Source organism: Zalophus californianus, chromosome 17 (assembly GCF_009762305.2).
Source record: "Zalophus californianus isolate mZalCal1 chromosome 17, mZalCal1.pri.v2, whole genome shotgun sequence".
Lineage (NCBI taxonomy): Eukaryota > Metazoa > Chordata > Mammalia > Carnivora > Otariidae > Zalophus > Zalophus californianus.
Window position 1 is genome coordinate 12,613,691 of NC_045611.1, and position 18,635 is coordinate 12,632,325.

Sequence of the window (18,635 nt, forward strand, 5' to 3'; positions counted from 1 at the left end):
GCATCCTATCAGCGGCCCATCCTCTTTTCTCAGTCCTGCCCTTTCTCGGCCCCTGAAAGTGCCCACAGCCTCCGTTGACTTTACAAAGAAGTATATTGTATATTGTGTTGCTTCCTGAACCCCTTTCCTCATCTCTCCAGAGAACTATTCTATATACTTAGCCCTTTGGTTTTCTTCGTAAATTAGAATTATCACAGTGATTAGACCAATCTTTTTCCTCCCCTTTAAGAAAAGATAGCGGCTTTGCTTCAGATCTCTTAATCACATGCAAAACTAGTCCAAGCATTCCTGTTCCTGTTCTCTTATCTTAGCTCTTTCAATTAGGTCATCTGGTAATGTTTGTGTCATCAATAATAAAAGAAAAGCCTGGGACTTCGACTTAAACGTGGAAGACCGAATACGTTTGTTTATCCCTGTTTCATCCAGAAACCCACAGAAATATTAAAAAAGAAATTAGAAAGTCTCATAAGCATAGACATATTATTTAGAAATACAGAGAGCATTACTGGGGAGGGAGCAGCTAAAAATGTTAAAATTGTCCTTTGGGGGCAGAAATCAGGGAAGTGGGGGATTGCTCTTTTTTTTTTTTTTTTTATCTTAAGCCTTTTAGAACCGTTTGAATTGCCAAAATTGGCAATATGTAAAATTACATTTCCCAACTAGTCTTTTTTTTTCTTTCTATTTTTCAAAAGTTTATTGCTTTCTTTCATCTTCTGTCATCTGCCTTCTCCCATTCTCATTGTCCTTGTGAGCTTATGAGGACATTCTGGGGTGTGTCACTTTTTAAAGGAAGATGTTATTTCAGCAGCTAGTGCTGCACAGAGGTTACTGTCTGCTTAAAGACATTTGTGTGTATTCCCCAGAGGCAGTGGTTTGTCATCTGTTTTATGAGCTTATAAACTAAAGACAGATGTCATTTACTCGTATTTTCATTTTGAACTGCTTAGCCATTTGGAAAAACTCCAAAGGCTGAACTCTGGTATTACTGTTAAATGTTTTTTCTCTGCACTGTTCTTAATTCTGCCTTCTCTTTTTTGCTCAGGCTCGAGGGGTATCTGCTTCTAGATAAACTTGCCTTTCAGAATGTAATGGAGGAACAATTCTGTCTGTGCCGGGGCTATCTAACCTAAAGACTACATCTAGAATTATTTGCCCATCAGTTGCTATTGATTCAGAAACACAAACTGCCACTCTTGCCACAACTAGCTCTTTCTAAAGCAGAATTATTACTATGTTTAATCTTCTACAGGACATTCAAATAGAAGCTTTGCTGATGAGAGCCTGTGAGCCCATAATTCAGAACTTTTGCCATGTAAGTAATGTGTGGAGAAACAGATGAGGAACAGAACCAAATTCACTAGGACTTTGACCCTCAAGTATATTGCACTTAACCTTTGCAGCATACATGACTCCTAAGTGATAGATTGACAAGTTAAAGTTGAAAATGTAAACAAATTAAGAGGGGGTGCCACCATCCTGGGAAACCTTACCTGATTATGCTTGGTGGATGCCCTGGTATGTACTTAGCGGCAGTTGTAGAGATGCCCTTCATAGGGGTGGGGCAGGCCCTCCTGAGCACTGCTGAGCTGCTTCCAGTAATCAGCTCAGGGTTTGTTAGCAGTGATAATAGCTTCTCCTTGTCAGTTGGATGAATTCTGTTACTCTATTACTTGATTCACTTATTGAACTAGCTAAATTGTGGGGGTGAAACCATGGAGGAACCATAAGGGTCTGACCATCAGGAGGCAATGTTGGGTGTGATCCTGAAAGCCAGCTGCTGGCGTTATGGGGGGAAAGGAGCGAAAGCCCTGCACAGTATATGTTTTTGTTGGAGCTTTGTGTGGGGCAACTTGCTCTGCAACTTTTAGTCCACGGAATGTTTATCCCTTGTAATTTCTCAGGCTGATTTTGATATAATTTATGATGTATCATGTTGGGGAAGGCTCTAGAATCAGTCTAGTTTTCATTTTTTATGAACTGGGGTGTAAGATTTGTTCATTAATTATTAGAAATGAAGTATAAGTGTGCATTGCCTTCCCCAGGATGTGGCAGATAACCAGATTGACTCTGGGGACCTGATGGAGTGTCTTATTCAGAACAAACACCAGAAGGATATGAATGAGAAGTGTGCCATTGGAGTCACCCACTTCCAGCTGGTCAGTAATGCCAGGCAAACCCTGTCTTGGCTGCTTGGGTGGTTCTGAATTCCTTTCTCTTTTCCAATTCTCAAAAAATGTGGTCTTTATCCACGATGGCCAGGAACAATGGTAGGCTCTGGGATTGCAGTGCTAAATAAAATGGAGTCTATACCCTTAGGGAATGCGCAGCTCAGTGGGAATAGAGATGAGTCACATTGCTTGCTTTTGTAAGGTATGTTAGCCTTTGCTTACACAGCTAGTGTCAGTGGGATCTGCTCTTTTGTGTCTCTGTTCAGTGCAGCAGTCCAAATGTCTATCAGTACACTAGACCCTAAGCCTTATTCTCTTTTAAATCATACTACCATACCAGGTGTGACATCCAAACAAGGTTAAACTGTACTCTTCAAAGTTGGCACAGATCTAAAGGAAGTGATTTGTGGTAAAGCAAGCACTTCCTTCGTAGGAGGATGAAATCTGTCATCTGTGTAAAATTGACCTCTTCTTGGGGCCTTTGGCCTATCATTTACCTTTACCAAATGATAATGAGGGCCTCTGAGGACACTGGAGACAGTGGGCTCCTTGGGCAGACAAGCCCTGCCCTTGTCAATTCTATGTTCTAGTAAGAGAAAGACACAAAAACACGTTTACACATAAATACAGTCTCAGGTGGGCCTATGAAGAAAAGTAAAGCCACCTACGGGCTGCAGGGTGAAGGAGAAAGAGGGCTTCAGAAGGAGGTGTTTGATTAGAAGGGCCAAGGAGGTGACAGAGCAGACCGTGGGAGATCTGGGAGAAGGGCCCTTTTGGCAGAGGGAGCAGCGTGATTGGAATGGTAGGGAAGCCAGAGGGGCCATAGCAGAGGGAGGATTGGGGAGGCGGGCACGTCCTGAAGCCTGAGACGGAAGGTGAGTTGCACAGGGCCTAGAAGGCAGGCTTTTGCAGTCTCTGTGCGCACTGCTGATTGGAACTTGCTGGAGAGCTGCTGATTTTCTTTCTCATCATCTTTCTCAGGTGCAGATGAAGGATTTTCGTTTCTCTTACAAGTTTAAAATGGCCTGCAAGGAGGATGTGTTGAAACTTTGCCCCAACATAAAAAAGAAGTATGTAGCTTTTACTTGATTCTTTCTGCTTCCCTAAAGTCTGGACAAATATCCTGTGTTCTGGTAGGATTAGCCTTGGAGGCCGGCACACTCTCGTGGTGGTGTGGCCAAGCACTTGGATTGTGTGGCCAGATCATCTTTATAGCTGCCTGGAGCCACGGGGCACAGGTGGTTCTGACGTGGAGAGGTTTGGAGGCTAAAGGGCCAATTTTAATGTTCCCAGGTTCAGGCTGTCTGACTGAGGAAGCAGATTCAGATTGCACACTTAGAGGAGCAAGTTGCAGTGTGAATGAGAGGTTAACTCACTTCCTCCCAACATCATTCCATGATGTCAGCTCTTTCGGAGAGCAGCAGGGGCTTGTACTGAGTTAAGAGGTCTAGTGAAGGAACAAAAACTTGATTCATTTAAGAATTAGGTCTCAATGAGGAAAGTGATGAGCTTTCACAGCATGGCTGCCCCAATTCTTCCATCTCACTCTTTTGCAAAGGCACATTTCTTTTTTTTTTTTTTTTTAAGTTTTTATTTATTTAGGGGCGCCTGGGTGGCTCAGTTGGTTAAGCATCTGCCTTCGACTCAGGTTGTGACGTGCATCGGGCTCCCTGCTTCTCCCTCTCTCTCTGCCTGCCGCTCCCCCTACTTGTGCTCTCCCTCTCTCTGTCAAATAAATAAATAAAATCTGAAGATTTTATGAAGATTTTATTTATTTATTTGACAGAGAGAGACACAGCGAGAGAGGGAACCAAGCAGAGGGAGTGGGAGAGGAAGAAGCAGGCTCCCTGCTAAGCAGGGGGCCTGATGGCAAGACTCGATCTCAGGACCCTGGGATCATGACAAGGCACCCCTGCAAAGGCACATTTCTAGAACACATTTCACTCGTATAAACCAAGTTCCCATTTTGCTTAGGTTTCTGTACCCTTCAGAAATGAATTTCACCTTTCATCAAAAACACGTTAAGAGCAGCATTCCCCCCTGGTCACATGTTTGTAACAAAACAAGCATTGAACTGTCCTTGCATATATGTCGCCTCTCTGTCCTCCCTGCCAGTCAGGAATGTAGTCTGCCTTCAGACGTTTGTAACATACATAGTCAGATTACTGCTTTTAGTGCTCTGTAAACACAGTGGGACTTCTAGAAAGGGCATTCAGAAGCATGGTAAAGGGGGTCATGCACTCTGGGGTGGTGATCCAGCCCGTGCCCCAGCCTTGCTCTGGGCTCTCTGCCCTCGTGTGGCTCCAGCCAGTCTCAGCCTTCTCCTTTCCTTGGCAGGGTGGACGTGGTGATCTGCCTGAGCACCACCGTGCGCAATGATACTCTTCAGGAGGCCAAGGAGCACAGGGTGTCCCTGAAGTGCCGCAAGCAGCTGCGGGTGGAGGAGCTAGAGATGGTAACGCCTCGTAGCATGGCCTCTGGGGCCCAGAAACACAGGGGCAGGCTCTAGAAAGTTGGGTGAAGGGTGAGGGCAAATTGGAAGATTTTAACCACTACTATGATTGTTAAGACTTGGAGCCTTGTGCTAAAATTTGCCATGTGACAGCTTCTTGCTTCACTTTTCCTAACCGATAAAATATTTTGACCACGTGTCCCTGGAAGTTCAGCTGTAAGAATGTGTTACAGTCTTTGCATCAGTAATGCCCTCAGGGATCGAGGGTCTCTCCCTATTGTCTCTGCTGTTTGTGGCACCAGCTTCATTGCAAGGTGGGTTCCCTCACAGTGGCTGCCTGCAGTAGGTGAGCCACCTGCTCCAACATTCCATCTCCAGCAGCAAAGTAGAGCAGGAAAAACCTCCTCCCTTCCTGACAGCCTGTAGCAAGATCCTTCCCTCAGTGTGTGTGTGTGTGTGGTTTCTTTGTTTTTGTTTTTGTTTTTTGAGAGTGAGAGCATGAGCCGGGCGATACAGGGTACATAGAGAGAGGAAGCAGGCTCCCCGCTGAGCAGGGAGCCTGACGCGGGGCTTAATCCCAAGTCAGACACTTAACTGACTGAGCCACCCAAGCACCCCTCCCTCAATTTTCATCTTTCAGTTTGAGATCTGTGCCCACTCCCTGACTAACAGCAGTCTCCAGGGGAGTGCCGTGCACTGACGAGCTTATAGATCCTGAGGTGAGACAGCTGTTGGCAAGTCAGCTGCAGTGTGCACTGTAAAAGGAAACTTCTTACTTTACTTTTGAGGTTAAACCATGTTAAGAAAACCGCTAAAAGTATATTTAATATGTTCTGTATTGTGAATCATACTTACTTCACCTCATTCTAAGCAAAATCTAGTAATGAATACCGACCACCAATAATATCGCAAAAGGTGCATTACCAGATTTTCCCAAAGGGCGGGAGTGATTCAATGCTAATTACGTTTAAGTGGAGCTAGCCTTGATGTCCAGTTGTAATTGAGACTTTGGGTCCCTAGCTTTGAACCTTGCTCTTTCAATAAAATAGTAATAAAAGTAGAACCCTACATTTATATGATGGTTTTGACTTTCTGAAGTGTTTTCCACATCATATGATCTAATTTCATTTCACAGCAGTCCTATGAAGGGGCCGGGCAGGTGACAGCATTTTGTTTTGCAAAGAAAGTCCAAGGCCATCTAGTTAGTCAGTGGCAGGATTGAAACTAAATCTAGGCTTTCTTTGTGCTGTGGTGGCCACACTGCTGCTGCTTTGCTGGGTAAGAGTTGTGGTCACTAGACAAGATCCGGTCAACATGTGAGTATGTAGAACATTTGACATCCCAGTTTAGAATAAGCTCCTTTTGGGGCGCCTGGGTGGCTCAGTTGGTTAAGCGACTGCCTTTGGCTCAGGTCATGATCCTGGAGTCTCAGGATCGAGTCCCACATCGGGCTCCCTGCTCAGCAGGGAGTCTGCTTCTCCCTCTGACCCTCTTCCCTCTCGTGCTCTCTATCTCTCATTCTCTCTCTCTCAAATAAATAAATAAAATCTTAAAAAAAAAATAGAATAAGCTCCTTTTTCCATGCTGGCTCTCTCCCATGCAGACAGAGGACATCCGTCTGGAACCAGATCTGTATGAAGCTTGCAAGACTGACATCAAGAACTACTGTTCCACTGTGCAGTATGGCAATGCTCAGGTGACTGTTTTTATTTTCTGATTGTGAAAATGGGAAGGTAACATTTTAATAATTAATTCTTTGCTGGTGGGATGAGCCTCCTCACATTCTCTCCAGCCTAATCACCCGCTTATCCTAAGCTATATCAGCCTTCTCCCAAAGGAAGTTCCTTACCTGCATTTGTCTTGATGTACTGTTCATTGTCTTCCCTCTTTCAGGTTACCTTGTCCTTCCGCACCATGTCTTCCCGAGAAGCTCTTCCTGATCCTTCAGATGCTTCCTCCTCTCCATAGTTTTCCTAACACCGTGCACCTCCAGAATTGATTAGTCCCTTATTCCGTGCCCATTACACAGAAGTTCTTAACTAGTTCTTATTCTGTTAACATAAGAGTCACCTGGGAAACTTTGTTTCCTTAATGCACAGAACAGGGCCCTACCCAGAATTGTCAGGAATGAAGTGCAAACGAGTGATTTTTTTCTTTCAGTGTTCTTCCAGTGATTCGGCTATCTTTTCTCTCTAGTTCAGGGCATTGCCATAGTGCTTTAGTCTCAGTTATTGTTTTTTCAAACGCTGCCCTTTCCTTCCTTCTGGAACATCTGAATCTGTCCTCCATGTCTCTTTTTCTTTCATACTTTCCATTTCTTTGCTGTTTGTACTGCATTGAGGTAATTCCTCATTTCCACTTAGAGAAAACATGTATTCTTCAGCTCTGTCCGTTCTGCTCTTTAGAGAGACCACCAGTTGGGTTTTATTTTTTGTTTCCAAGATCCATAATTGGTTCTTTTCACAACCATCTGTTCTTGAGTCTGGTTTACCATTTCTTTCTGTATTATTCTAAGGATATTAAATGCATTTTTTAAATTGATCTATTACTTTTTCCTCTCAGTTATTTGGCGATTTTTGGTTGTGCCTTAAGGACTTCCTAGAAGTCTCCTGACCTTATGTACAGCCCTAGTTACTGCAGCTTCCCGTTTGCTTCCCTTCTTTATCATTTGTTTATAATATCTAAAAGGTTGGTGTAGGGAACAGCAGATTTCAGGATACACTTAATTCACTATCTTAAAATCCATCATGTGGCACTTTATGCTTTTATGTTAACCCACTCCTCTTTTTTTTTTTTTTTTTGGTAGTTATTTGTTTATAAAAGTTTGCCCTGTGAGACTGTATTTATCAGGGGTAAGGACTGGGTCTCTTTCATGTCTGGCATCTAATTCTCTATTCTCATGTGGTAAATGGTGAGTTAAACTGACCGTCCTAGCTCGTGCCTACTGTCTAGTCAGGGCTTTTGCTCCAGAGAAAGGCAGAGAGCCTAATGTGGGCTCCAGAAGGAATCTGGACAAGGAAGAGCTGGAAGGCAGAAGAAACCAGGAATCCTGAGTGGGTTTCCTTTTAGACTCCAGTGCCGCCTGCTCAACTCATCCATTATTTTTATACAGTCTGGTTCACTCTTAGCCCTGAAGCTGTAAATTTATAAATGTAATTCTCCTTGGTGAGCAAATTCTAATTCCTTTTGCCTAGGAATTCGGAATAGAACAAAAGATGGCGGATGCACTAAGAACTGAGGCTGTAGTCAGAACTCTTGGATTATCAAGCCTGGATACACCCCTTAACACGACCATAATTCTTATGCCCTAGATTATTGAATGTCTGAAAGAAAACAAGAAGCAGCTAAGTACCCGTTGCCACCAGAAAGTTTTTAAGCTACAGGAGACAGAGATGATGGACCCAGAACTAGACTATACACTCATGAGAGTCTGCAAGCAGATGATAAAGGTAAGGGATCCAAAACCAGGGAGTAAGCACAGGGTAAGTAAAAATAACAACCATAAACTTCTTTAAATGTTGGAGTAAATTTGTATAATCTTTTCATTCAGCCTGTTTTATACAGATGAGACAGTGGTTCTCATAGTGTGGTCCCTCAGCATCACCTGGGAACTGATCAATGCTTGGGCCCACCCCGTATCTACTGAATCAGAAACTCTGGGATCAGAGCTCTCCGTTTTAACAAGGCTTCCAGGTGATTCTGATGCAGGCTCAAGTTTGAGAACCACTGAGCTAAGCTAACTGAGCTCACCTTGACCTAAGGCACAAGTGAATAGATACCCAGCAAATACATGATTAGTCTTTGAGAGCAGGTAGTGGTAGGTAAACTGAAAAAGCCATCACCAAGTGTCCTGATCATCGTCCTTCCTCAGTCGAAAGACTTTTCTGTTCTGCAAGTTCTTTTGTTTCATACACTTTTCCAGTGAGCGTTCTCTACAGCAGGGCTGACTTGAGAACCTAGATGCCAGTTCCTGAACCTTTCCACATATGTGAAGAGATTAAACTTAAAGTTCTAATGCCTTATTTAAAATAAAATAAAACAAAATGCTTTATTATAATTTACTTAAAAAATAAAATACTACTTTAAAATAAAGTGGTATTTTTCACTCTATCAGATACCAAAGAGAGTTGTGAAAGTTAGAAGTGTCTTTAGCTGGGCCTGGTAGATTTGAGTCCTATGTAAAAGTGGAAATGTCAGACTCTGATTTGAGGGAGTTTTGTAAGATTCTGATAACTTATAAAAGCCAGTCAGCAACCCACGTCACCAACCTATATTAAGATATCAGTAGACTGTGATTAGCAGATAGACTGTTGATTAGCACATAGAGATGGAATTTATTATTAGTCCAAAATGGATCTCTCTGACTTCAAGGACACTTAACAAGTGTACAGGGGCTAGCTGCACAGACTTTGGTAGGATTATAGCCCCCGTAGTTAAAAGATGAACTAGACTGGTCCTTTCCCCACATTCCTGTTCACATTGATTGGTGGATAATTTTTAAGTTCCCTGTTTGGATTGGGTAGATACGGCTTGAGGGCTACCTGGCCACCTGGTATGGCATTACAGTCATACTTAAACAATATTTAAGCTCAGGAGATGTCATATAATGTAATATAGCCATGTAGGTACAGAGTCAGTCCTATGCAAAATAGGGAACAGTGAGGGTAGTAGAACTATGAGCGATACAGTAGAGAATAGGTGAAGAAAGGGAAGTTGAGGCTGGGTGTGTATTCAGACTTAGCTGTTTCTCTTACACTGAGTGATATCTTCAAGCCGATTCTGTCGTTAGCATTGCAGTAGATGAAAGAATGATATGGATGGTGTTAATTGCCGTATTTGGATAACTACTTCTGTAAAACTTTATTTCTTGCAGAGGTTCTGTCCAGAAGCAGATTCCAAAACGATGTTGCAGTGCTTGAAACAAAATAAAAACAGTGAATTGATGGATCCCAAATGCAAACAGATGATAACCAAGCGCCAGATCACCCAGAACACAGGTAACATCATGGCCTGGCTTTCCCAGTCCCTTTGAGTGTGGCTTCAGTGGAACTGAGTTGGCATATATCTGCCTTATTAAACTACAGGTGTTTTGTTGTCCGTGGGTTTTAAGGAAACAGTCTGGATGCAATAAGCAAAATGACTTACTCTTTCTTCAAAGAGTATCTGGGAGAACAGAATGGAAGTCGTAGGAAAGAGGAGACAGGAGTCAGGGCTGGAGTTCTTTGAAAACTAGAGATTTAACAAAACTTCCTGCATGTGGTAGGAGAATGTATGGGTAATGTCTTTTAGAACAGAGAAATTTCGGCTCTGAGTTGCAAGACCTTGTAACATAGTGGATAAGATGAGTCAGGTAATCTCAGTGTTTTCCAAAACCTCTGTTACGGGGAACATTGGTGATGGCTGCTTGGTCTTCATGACAACTATTAGGAATACTGGTACTAGCAGAGCCCACGGAGCTGCTGCAAAGTAGAATTCCTGGGGCTCCATCTCCACCTCTACTCTTTCATTAAATTCTGTTTCATTAAATTCTCACAGCAGAGTGAGAGCTCAGTAAACATTTAGCGAATAAACAAATCAGTGGTTTGTTTGTGGTCAGTGGCATAATATGCCCCCTTTTGAAAGGTAGATCTCTAATGTTTGTGAATCAGGTGGAATATTTTATCATGTACTTTCCACTCTAGATTACCGCCTAAACCCTGTGTTAAGGAAAGCCTGTAAAGCTGACATTCCTAAATTCTGCCATGGTATCCTGACTAAGGCCAAGGATGATTCAGAGCTAGAAGGTCAAGTCATCTCTTGCCTCAAGCTGAGATATGCTGATCAGGTAGAAACTGGCTTGGACTCTTCACAGAGGTGTGCTTATAGAGGCCCCTCGACTCCTGGTCGTTTTTTCTTGGAAAGTCCCTAGCTTGCTCCTACTTTCCCAAGACCTTTTTCATACCTTCCCAAATCAGGGGCCAAATAAAAAGCTGAAATGGGAATGCCCCACCCAGGTGGGGCACCTGGGTGGCTCAGTCTTTAAGCGTCTTGTCTTTGGCTCAGGTCCTGATCCCAGGGCACTGGGATCAAGCCCCGCGTCAGGCTTCCTGCTCCACAGGAAGCCTGGTTCTCCCTCTCCCACTCTCCCTGCTTGTGTTCCCTCTCTCGCTCTGTCTCTTTCTGTCAAATAAATATAAAATCTTTAAATAAATGAAGCTGAAATTATCTGATAGGCTGATGAAGTCTCCCTTTGTCACATGTAGCGGCTTTCTTCAGACTGTGAAGACCAGATCCGGATTATTATCCAGGAGTCTGCTCTGGATTACCGACTAGATCCTCAGCTCCAGCTACACTGCTCAGATGAGGTAGGATTTGGGTACGAAACTGGTTATGAACAGAGCTGGTCAGAGAAATGTTATTGGAGAAGAGTCCTGTTTTCTCTTGCCCTTCAGCCTTGAATCCAGGATAGTTGAAGGCCCATCTTCTGGATTCTCCATAGTTTGAGTTTCTGGTTCCCTGTGACACTGAATTAGACTTGGCACTGGTCCTGTCACTATACAGTGTTGGTTCCGTGTTTCTCTGTTGTACTAGACTATTCTTTTTATTTTATTTTTTTTGTATTTTTTTATTATGTTAATCACCATGCGTTACATCATTAGTTTTTGATGTAGTGTTCCATGATTCATTGTTTGCGTGTACTAGAGTATTCTTTTATTATATATGTCTCCATATAGTTTGTTCTTCCCTTCTCCTTATTCTGATGGTCAACCTAGAATACCCTAAGACTTGCCAGAAAGATAAAGTGCTCCTATAACAGCACTAAAGAAATGCCTGTCCTTGGAAATTATTTGACTTCCTAGCTAGAAAAGGCCACGTGGAGAAGTTTTTTCAACATATGTCAATTTTAGGGGATCATAGCTAAAGATTTTTAAAAGAAGCTTACTCATACAGCTGTCCAGAGAAGGCTAAGTTTTTAATCTTTGGTGTGAACTGTGTTTTAGAACCCCTTTGTGTGTGTGTGTGCGCGCGCACCGCACTTGCACACATGCTGCCAAGTTGTGAGTCTGAGTTGACCCTGAACCTTATAAAGCATTTGCTTTTAGTGTTTCACTTGGTTATATCACCTTCCTCCTGTGTCATCAAGGATAGCCTTCTTTGTGACCAGTCCTGGGACAGTCTGACTCAAATCTCAGGGTTGACAGCATAAACATGGGTACACTGATTGGTTTTCCACTCTGTGTGCCAGTCCTTGTGAAGGAGAATGGGGCCTCACAGCTCGTACAGGAGGGAGGGGAGTGAAGTCCATCGGGAAACTGTTTGAGAGGACCCGTGGCTCTGTGTGGGAGGACCACCAAATCTACAGGCTGCAGAGACGAGGTTTCTGGTGAGAGTAGAGATGGCCTTGTGTTTCATGTGTCTCCTGAACAGATCTCCAACCTGTGTGCTGAAGAAGCAGCAGCCCAAGAGCAGACGGGTCAAGTGGAGGAGTGCCTCAAAGTTAACCTGCTCAAAATCAAGACGGACACTTGTAAGAAGGTAACCACCACCATCAATGGCCCTTTCTCCTGCCTGCTTTCACTCCTTTTTCTTTTTCCTTCCAATGCTGTCCTCTGACGTCTCAGTGATAAAACATCTAAACCTTTCTCCCCAGAATTCTACACTGTTCCCTCTTAGAAAACCTTAATTGGGTTCTTACCAATTAATCACCTATACCTTAAGTATTCTTTCACATGTACTAATTATTTGTGAATATGTCTCATCCCCACAACCAGGCCGTTGTTGAGGGGCACTGTGAGTACACTGCCGAGAGCAAAATGTCAAGTCCAACATTATCAGTACATACACTGCATCCATAAAAATCATTTCAGAAATAGCACATAAAAACAAAGTTAACAAAATGTGACTGCTAAGCATACATTATCTTGCAAAATTGCAACTGAGATGATCTATCTGATCTTTTTTAAAAAACTTTCTTTTGAAAAGTGTTTCAGTAATGTCATTGTTGAGTCACTGTGACTACTGTACACAGATCTTTTCATCTGCTGAAATGCTTCCGATTGCACACGGTCTGAGGAATGGAGGGAGTTGGCGGAAAGCTAAATCCAGATATTTTCTTTGGACTGCTTTGTCATCAAATGATCCCATTTAACTTTGAAGAGGACTTTTTGAACAATATTTGAGTTTTGGGTTTTGTTTTCTTGTTTTTGTTATTGTTGTTTTATTGGGACTATAGTCTTTCCATTGAAAGCAAACTATTTGTATTTAAGAAAGCATTTCTAGGGGCTCCTAGGTTGCACGGTTTAGCGTCTGACTCTGGTTTCAGCTCAGGTCATGATCTCGGGATGGTGGGATTGAGCCCTGCGTCAGGCTCAGCACGGATTCTCTTTCTCTCTCTAAAGTAAATAAATAAATTTAATTAAAAGGAAAAAAAAGCATTTCTGGCCTGTCTTTACCTCCTTTTCTGTCATTGTGCATAAATGGAGAGACACAGCTGATTTCAGTTCCATCATTTTTATATTCCTCTTGTTCAGAACGTCTTTAAACTCAGTAAGAATTGTTCTTGCAGTAAAATTTATGCTCTCTCAGTCTTTTTTTTTTCTTTTGAAGATAATGGAGGTAAAGTGAAACATTTGCAAACGTTGACCGTTTGGGAATTTTAAGATAGCATATTACTCTGATTTTCAGATTTCACATTTTTCAGTCTTCTTAAAGTAAGGAAATAGCTATATTATACCAGTATAAATACTAACACTTAGTATTTAATAATATGGCATGCCAGACTGCCAAAACCCAAATCGGATTTTATAACCCCACACTTTACTTAGCATACAGCTTTGCTTACACTAGGTCTCCAAGTGTATTTATGGAATTAAATCAGTTGCTAAAAATCTACATTCTTTTCATCATCACCACATTGCCACCTGTCTCGACAAGTTCTGTTGCTTACCCTCAGCCTTCCCTCCTTGACTTTTTTGTTTGTGTATAAAGTATTTGCAGATAACAGATCTGATGCATTTCCTCTATAAAAGTTCTCTCTGCGATGATTTTCCCTTCCTAGGAAGTGTTAAACATGCTGAAGGAAAGCAAAGCAGACATCTTTGTGGACCCAGTCCTTCATACAGCGTGTGCCCTGGACATTAAACACCACTGTGCAGCCATTACCCCTGGCAGAGGGCGTCGTAAGTCACTGTTGACTCTGACAGTCTCTGAACTATCTCTCAGACTCCTGAGAGCACTTGAAGCCACTCTCTTCTGTAGCTGCAGCTCAGATACAGACAGCATCCTGTGGGGGCCTGGTTGATGCTGGAACTAGGCTTTTGTGGCAGAATGAATTTAAGAATAATCCTTTGGGTTTGAACTGACCTAGCCATGGCCAGATGTACAGATCTGATGAAAAGGGAAGGTTGAGTACTTATCAGGGAAGTAAAACTTCATCATCATCATGGCCCTCTTCCCCCTTGTCCAAACTAGAGCAGCTTCATCAGCTTTCCCAGTAGCCACACTGGGAAAGTTGTTTCCGAGCCAGACGTGCCCAATAAAAATGAGAGTGGTTTTAAAAGTCTCTGGGCAGGTGGCCTTGGAAGTTCAATATCATTCTTCTTCATGTGAAATCTTGGCTCAAGTTTCCTAGAATGGAATTAACTTTGTGTAGCCTGTAAATCTGAATTCTCTGGTGGTGAGGTCCCCTTCTCCCAACCTTACAGAAATTTCTGTTCTGGACAGTTTCAGACTCTTCTTATCCCTTTTCTTCCACAGAAATGTCCTGCCTCATGGAGGCCCTGGAGGACAAGCGGGTGAGGTTACAACCCGAGTGCAAAAAACGCCTCAATGACCGGATTGAAATGTGGAGTTATGCTGCAAAGGTAATGACCAAGAGAATCTCCTGAAACGGCCATCTCTCTGTCAGTTCCCTAGCTTCTCCACTGGTCTTGTCCTTTTTGCAAGACCAGCAGGGAGGGTATTCGAAAAGCCTCCCCAGCTTCCCTGAGCCTACAGCCCCCATCTGCTTTTGCACGGGGCTGTGTCCACAGGCTTTGCCAGGGCCAGCGCTTTCTCTTCATTGCCCATAGTCCACCACAGAAAAGCGAGTCACCCGAAGGATGGGACTGAAGCCAGCCATGCGCAGAGAACCCAGACGTCATGCTCATAGGAAAGCAAGAGGGCTGGCCACTGCTGTCTGAAAGCTTGGTTTTCTGACTTGACCCAGTGTTTGGGAGGAGCATATGTTTGTGAGACTAGCCCTGGCCCTTGGCTAGGCTGAAGCAGGGAAATAATTGGGCAGAGAGACATCAGGACACTGGTGAATGTGTGTGGTACCCGGGCAGACTGGGGCTGGGGGAGATTTTTTCTACAAAAATTGAGCCTCAGTGAGAAGAATAACAGTTCTTCTCATGTGTACATTGCTTTGTGGTGTATAAGACACACTGATGGCCATATTACCTCGCTTGAACCTTGAAACCCAGTGGGGTAAGTGGGGTGATTATTTCCTCACTTTACGGTTGTGGAAGTTGTGACTTGGCCTCAGTGAGAAAGTCAGGTTTCTAGATCCACGCTCTTGGTGTCACCCGCATCAGGACGGACATTCCCAGTTGCCTTGGATTAAGAGAGTGATCACAAGAACTGCGCCCACTTTCTTGACCAGTTCCTCCTGTCGCCCACTCGAAAGGTCAAGGTAACAGGCAAACAGGAAGGACCACGAAAAGTCTTCCCACCTAGATGTAAGGGAAATGAAGGGACGGGATCACAGCTGTCCGGTAGCAAGTACGTCCCTCACCCCTTCCCCCAAGGGACCAGAGTTGGCTTGGAAGCCATCAGTCAAGTGAGGCAGCGGAGAGGCGCCAGGTCATTCTCTCCCTTGCTCAGCCTCTCCACCAGTCAGTTGCGAAGCGTTGCTGCCATGACCCCACTGCTGGCTTGGTGCCAGCAAATGTCAGCGTGTAGATCATGTTCCTCTGAAACCTCCCTGCTCTGTGGGATGCGCAGAGAAGCAGATAGACGTAGCCAGATGTCTCTGGCAGACCCTCTTGGGCACCCAGGCTAAAGTGAGACCCAAAAGAGCAGGTTCCTGTCCCTGTGCACCTGGGGAGCCTCTGGGTCCTGATTCTGCTCTCAGGGGCTGCCTAGAGGTCCATTCGAGAAAGCAGAGAGGAGCACAGTATGGAAACTGGCTAGACTGCAAGTCCATGACTATGGGAGTGGTGCGGTGTGTTCAGTCGGCCTGACTCATGTTTGTACAGTGTTTCTGCTGAGGGGCAGTGCTCACGATTTAATGGTGAGTGAAAAGAAGTCAAGATGAAGAACCAGCATCCAACACAATTTCAGCTGTTCTCTGTGTTTTTAAAAATAAATCCGAATACATAAGAACCTGTGACATTGTGCAAGTAACCACCTCCCACCCCTTGGGCCTCTGGGTCTTCAGCTGTAATGTGGGAGTAATAAAATCTACTTTCAAGGATTGGTATGAGGACTAAATGATTGAAAACATGTCAGTGGAGCACCTAGGTGGCTCGGTTGAGCGTCCAACTCTTGATCTCAGCTCAGGTCTTAATCTCAGGGTCATGAGTTCAAGCCCCACCATGGGCTCCATGCCAGGTGTGGAGCCCCTTTGGGAAAAAAGCAAAGCCATGTGGAGCACTCTGCCAGGTCCTCAGTGTAAGGGCTGATGCCAGGTTGGTGGTGGTGGTCACCATAATGGATGGTATGAGCCCCCATCTCTTTGTATTTATCTGTATTTTCTAATTTTGTGCAGTAGATATGCCTGTATTATGATCAGGAAAAAGAATTGTAGCTCTCTGTTTGATTTTCTTGTCCCTTGTCCTCTCTCCCCAAAAGAAATGGCATAAGCTAAACTAAGAATTGAGGGGGGGCGAGATAGAGCTGACGCCACCCTAGCCCAGTTCTCTCTCAGAGACCGATGCTGCTGTGTGTCGTTCCAGGTGGCCCCAGCAGATGGCTTCTCCGACCTCGCCATGCAAGTGATGACATCTCCATCAAAGAACTACATTCTCTCTGTGATCAGTGGGAGCATCTGTATATTGTTCCTGATTGGCCTGATGTGTGGACGGATTACCAAGCGGGTAACACGAGAGCTCAAGGACAGGTAGAGCCACCTTGACCGCCAGAGGAACTACCTGTCCGGTGCCCAGTTTGTACAGCCCTCCTGTATAGTGTGCCCACTCACCTGGTTCTTCTCACAGGTGGCACCAACACCCATGTTAGAGCAGCAGCAGGTGTCCTCGGCGTTGTCCCGTCTTCGACTTCGCCTGTGTCCGTGGTGCCCTCCTCCCCCTCCTCCACCTCCACCATTTGTGCAGCAGCTGCAGCTGGCCGCTTTGGTTATCGCCTGTGTTGGCAAATTTGGGTTTACCTGCCCGTAGACAAGTCTCTCTCATACCAATGGAACTACCAATACTTCCAGAACCAACTTACCTGACCTGCAACTCAAATGATTTTTAAAAAAAAAAAAACAAAAAAAAACAAAAACCAAAAAAAAAAAAAAAAAAGAAAGAAGTTTTTAAAGAAAGAAAAAAATGTATATAGTAACACATCTCCTCCAGGCTTAATTGGGCAATGGGGTTATTTCTTCTGTGTGACTGTAAAATGAAGGCAGGACTTTAGGGGGAAAACACACCAACCAATATGCTATTACTGGGATGTCTTGCTCATTTCTCAAAAACACCTCTGGACCATGTGGTGGCCATGGACTTCACCGAGGAGTGGGAAGCCACTAACCAGCCTGCTTTGGGTCTTGTTTTCTTCTGGGCTGAAACAGTGATGCCTTCCAGTTCCCACCTTAACAGAGCCACTGCTGGTCACGACCCCAAGGCCATGAGTGTTTCTATGATCTCCTCACTTCAGTGAAGTAAAGCAAGCATGAGCTCCCCTGGGCCAAGGGCAGACGGGTTGGGGAGATCAGAAGTGTGTGAAGCTGGTCAGCCGCTTGATCTGCACCGAGAGGCTGGACTCTGAGTCCCAAGGCACAGGATCCCAGGCATCATCCTCCTCCGGGCTAGCCTAGGACTCAGTCACGTTTGGACTGATCCTGCTGGGGGATAGCAGTTACTCTAGAAGGCCTGCTGGGAGACAGTGACTACAGCGGGCGAGGGAGCTTAGGGCAGGAAGGAGGGGCAGGGATTGATTCACTTTGCTTTATGTTTCAGGCAACAATGCAGGTCAGAGACAGTGGCTTATAAAGATTTAGGCATGGTCTCAGGGTGTGACTGGCCATCCAACGTGACCCTTCTGCGGGCTTGAGGCCACCTTCCCAGACAAGTTCCCTTATACCTCTTTGTGGAGAGGACTTGGAAAGTTACTATGTTAAAAGATGGAGCCTATTCTCCGTGTTTTGTTTTGTTTTTTTCCCCTTTCTGTCCATTTGCTGCGTACACCCACTGTAGTAGGCATTGGCTTAAACGTTGTACTTTGATGATTCATCAGTCTTTCCAGAATCTGAGCTTTATGGAAGCAGTCTTCCTGGCTGTCCTCCCTCGTCCTTCCAGTGTGGGATGACAGGTTTGGAGTACAAAAGGGAGGGGTGCAAGCATCAGGGTCCAACCTGGCACACCTTGGTTTGAGTTTGGGGCATGGAGTTACAGTGGCTGCACAAGAGGGCGGCGTGTACAGTAGGAGATATATTTATATAATATATATTTTATTAACCTGTTAGACGTCCACAGAGTATTATAAATCACGTGCCTAAAACTGTTCACATAGACCATGGCACCCTTCATTGCCCTGCCCCTCCTTTGCCACCGTCCGCATGGGCTGCAGGACCTACGCAACATTTGTCTCCCCTGAAATGTGTTCGTTACAAAGTGGGTCAGTGTGTGGATCAGTTGATTCAAATTACTCCTTGTCTAATCTGACTGGCATATATTTGAATCCTGTGGTTTTCTTCTTTTTCTTGTTGCTACCCTTCCTGGAGGCAATGGGGTCCAGAAGCCAGCTCTGTCCCCCTGCCTAGGGAACTTCAAGTCACCAGGGGAGCTGCTAAGCCACTTGGTCCCCTCAGTCCTGCTCTTAGGGTCTTCCTGATT

General features: G+C 44.4%; 1 protein-coding gene across 1 annotated transcript in view; it reads left to right on the forward strand.

Moving 5' to 3' along the window:
• The window catches only part of GLG1 (golgi glycoprotein 1), a 146,723-nt gene extending 129,670 nt beyond the window's left edge, over positions 1-17,053 (forward strand). The window contains exons 14-26 of the mRNA XM_027617617.1: positions 1,250-1,312; positions 2,043-2,156; positions 3,150-3,238; positions 4,506-4,623; positions 6,224-6,316; positions 7,932-8,069; positions 9,494-9,617; positions 10,302-10,444; positions 10,863-10,964; positions 12,028-12,135; positions 13,658-13,778; positions 14,356-14,462; positions 16,536-17,053. Coding sequence (XP_027473418.1) covers positions 1,250-1,312; positions 2,043-2,156; positions 3,150-3,238; positions 4,506-4,623; positions 6,224-6,316; positions 7,932-8,069; positions 9,494-9,617; positions 10,302-10,444; positions 10,863-10,964; positions 12,028-12,135; positions 13,658-13,778; positions 14,356-14,462; positions 16,536-16,703 — 1,488 coding nt within the window. The 3' untranslated portion in view covers positions 16,704-17,053. The remainder of the gene's footprint in view (positions 1-1,249; positions 1,313-2,042; positions 2,157-3,149; positions 3,239-4,505; positions 4,624-6,223; positions 6,317-7,931; positions 8,070-9,493; positions 9,618-10,301; positions 10,445-10,862; positions 10,965-12,027; positions 12,136-13,657; positions 13,779-14,355; positions 14,463-16,535) is intronic.
• Positions 17,054-18,635: the final 1,582 nt, after the last annotated feature.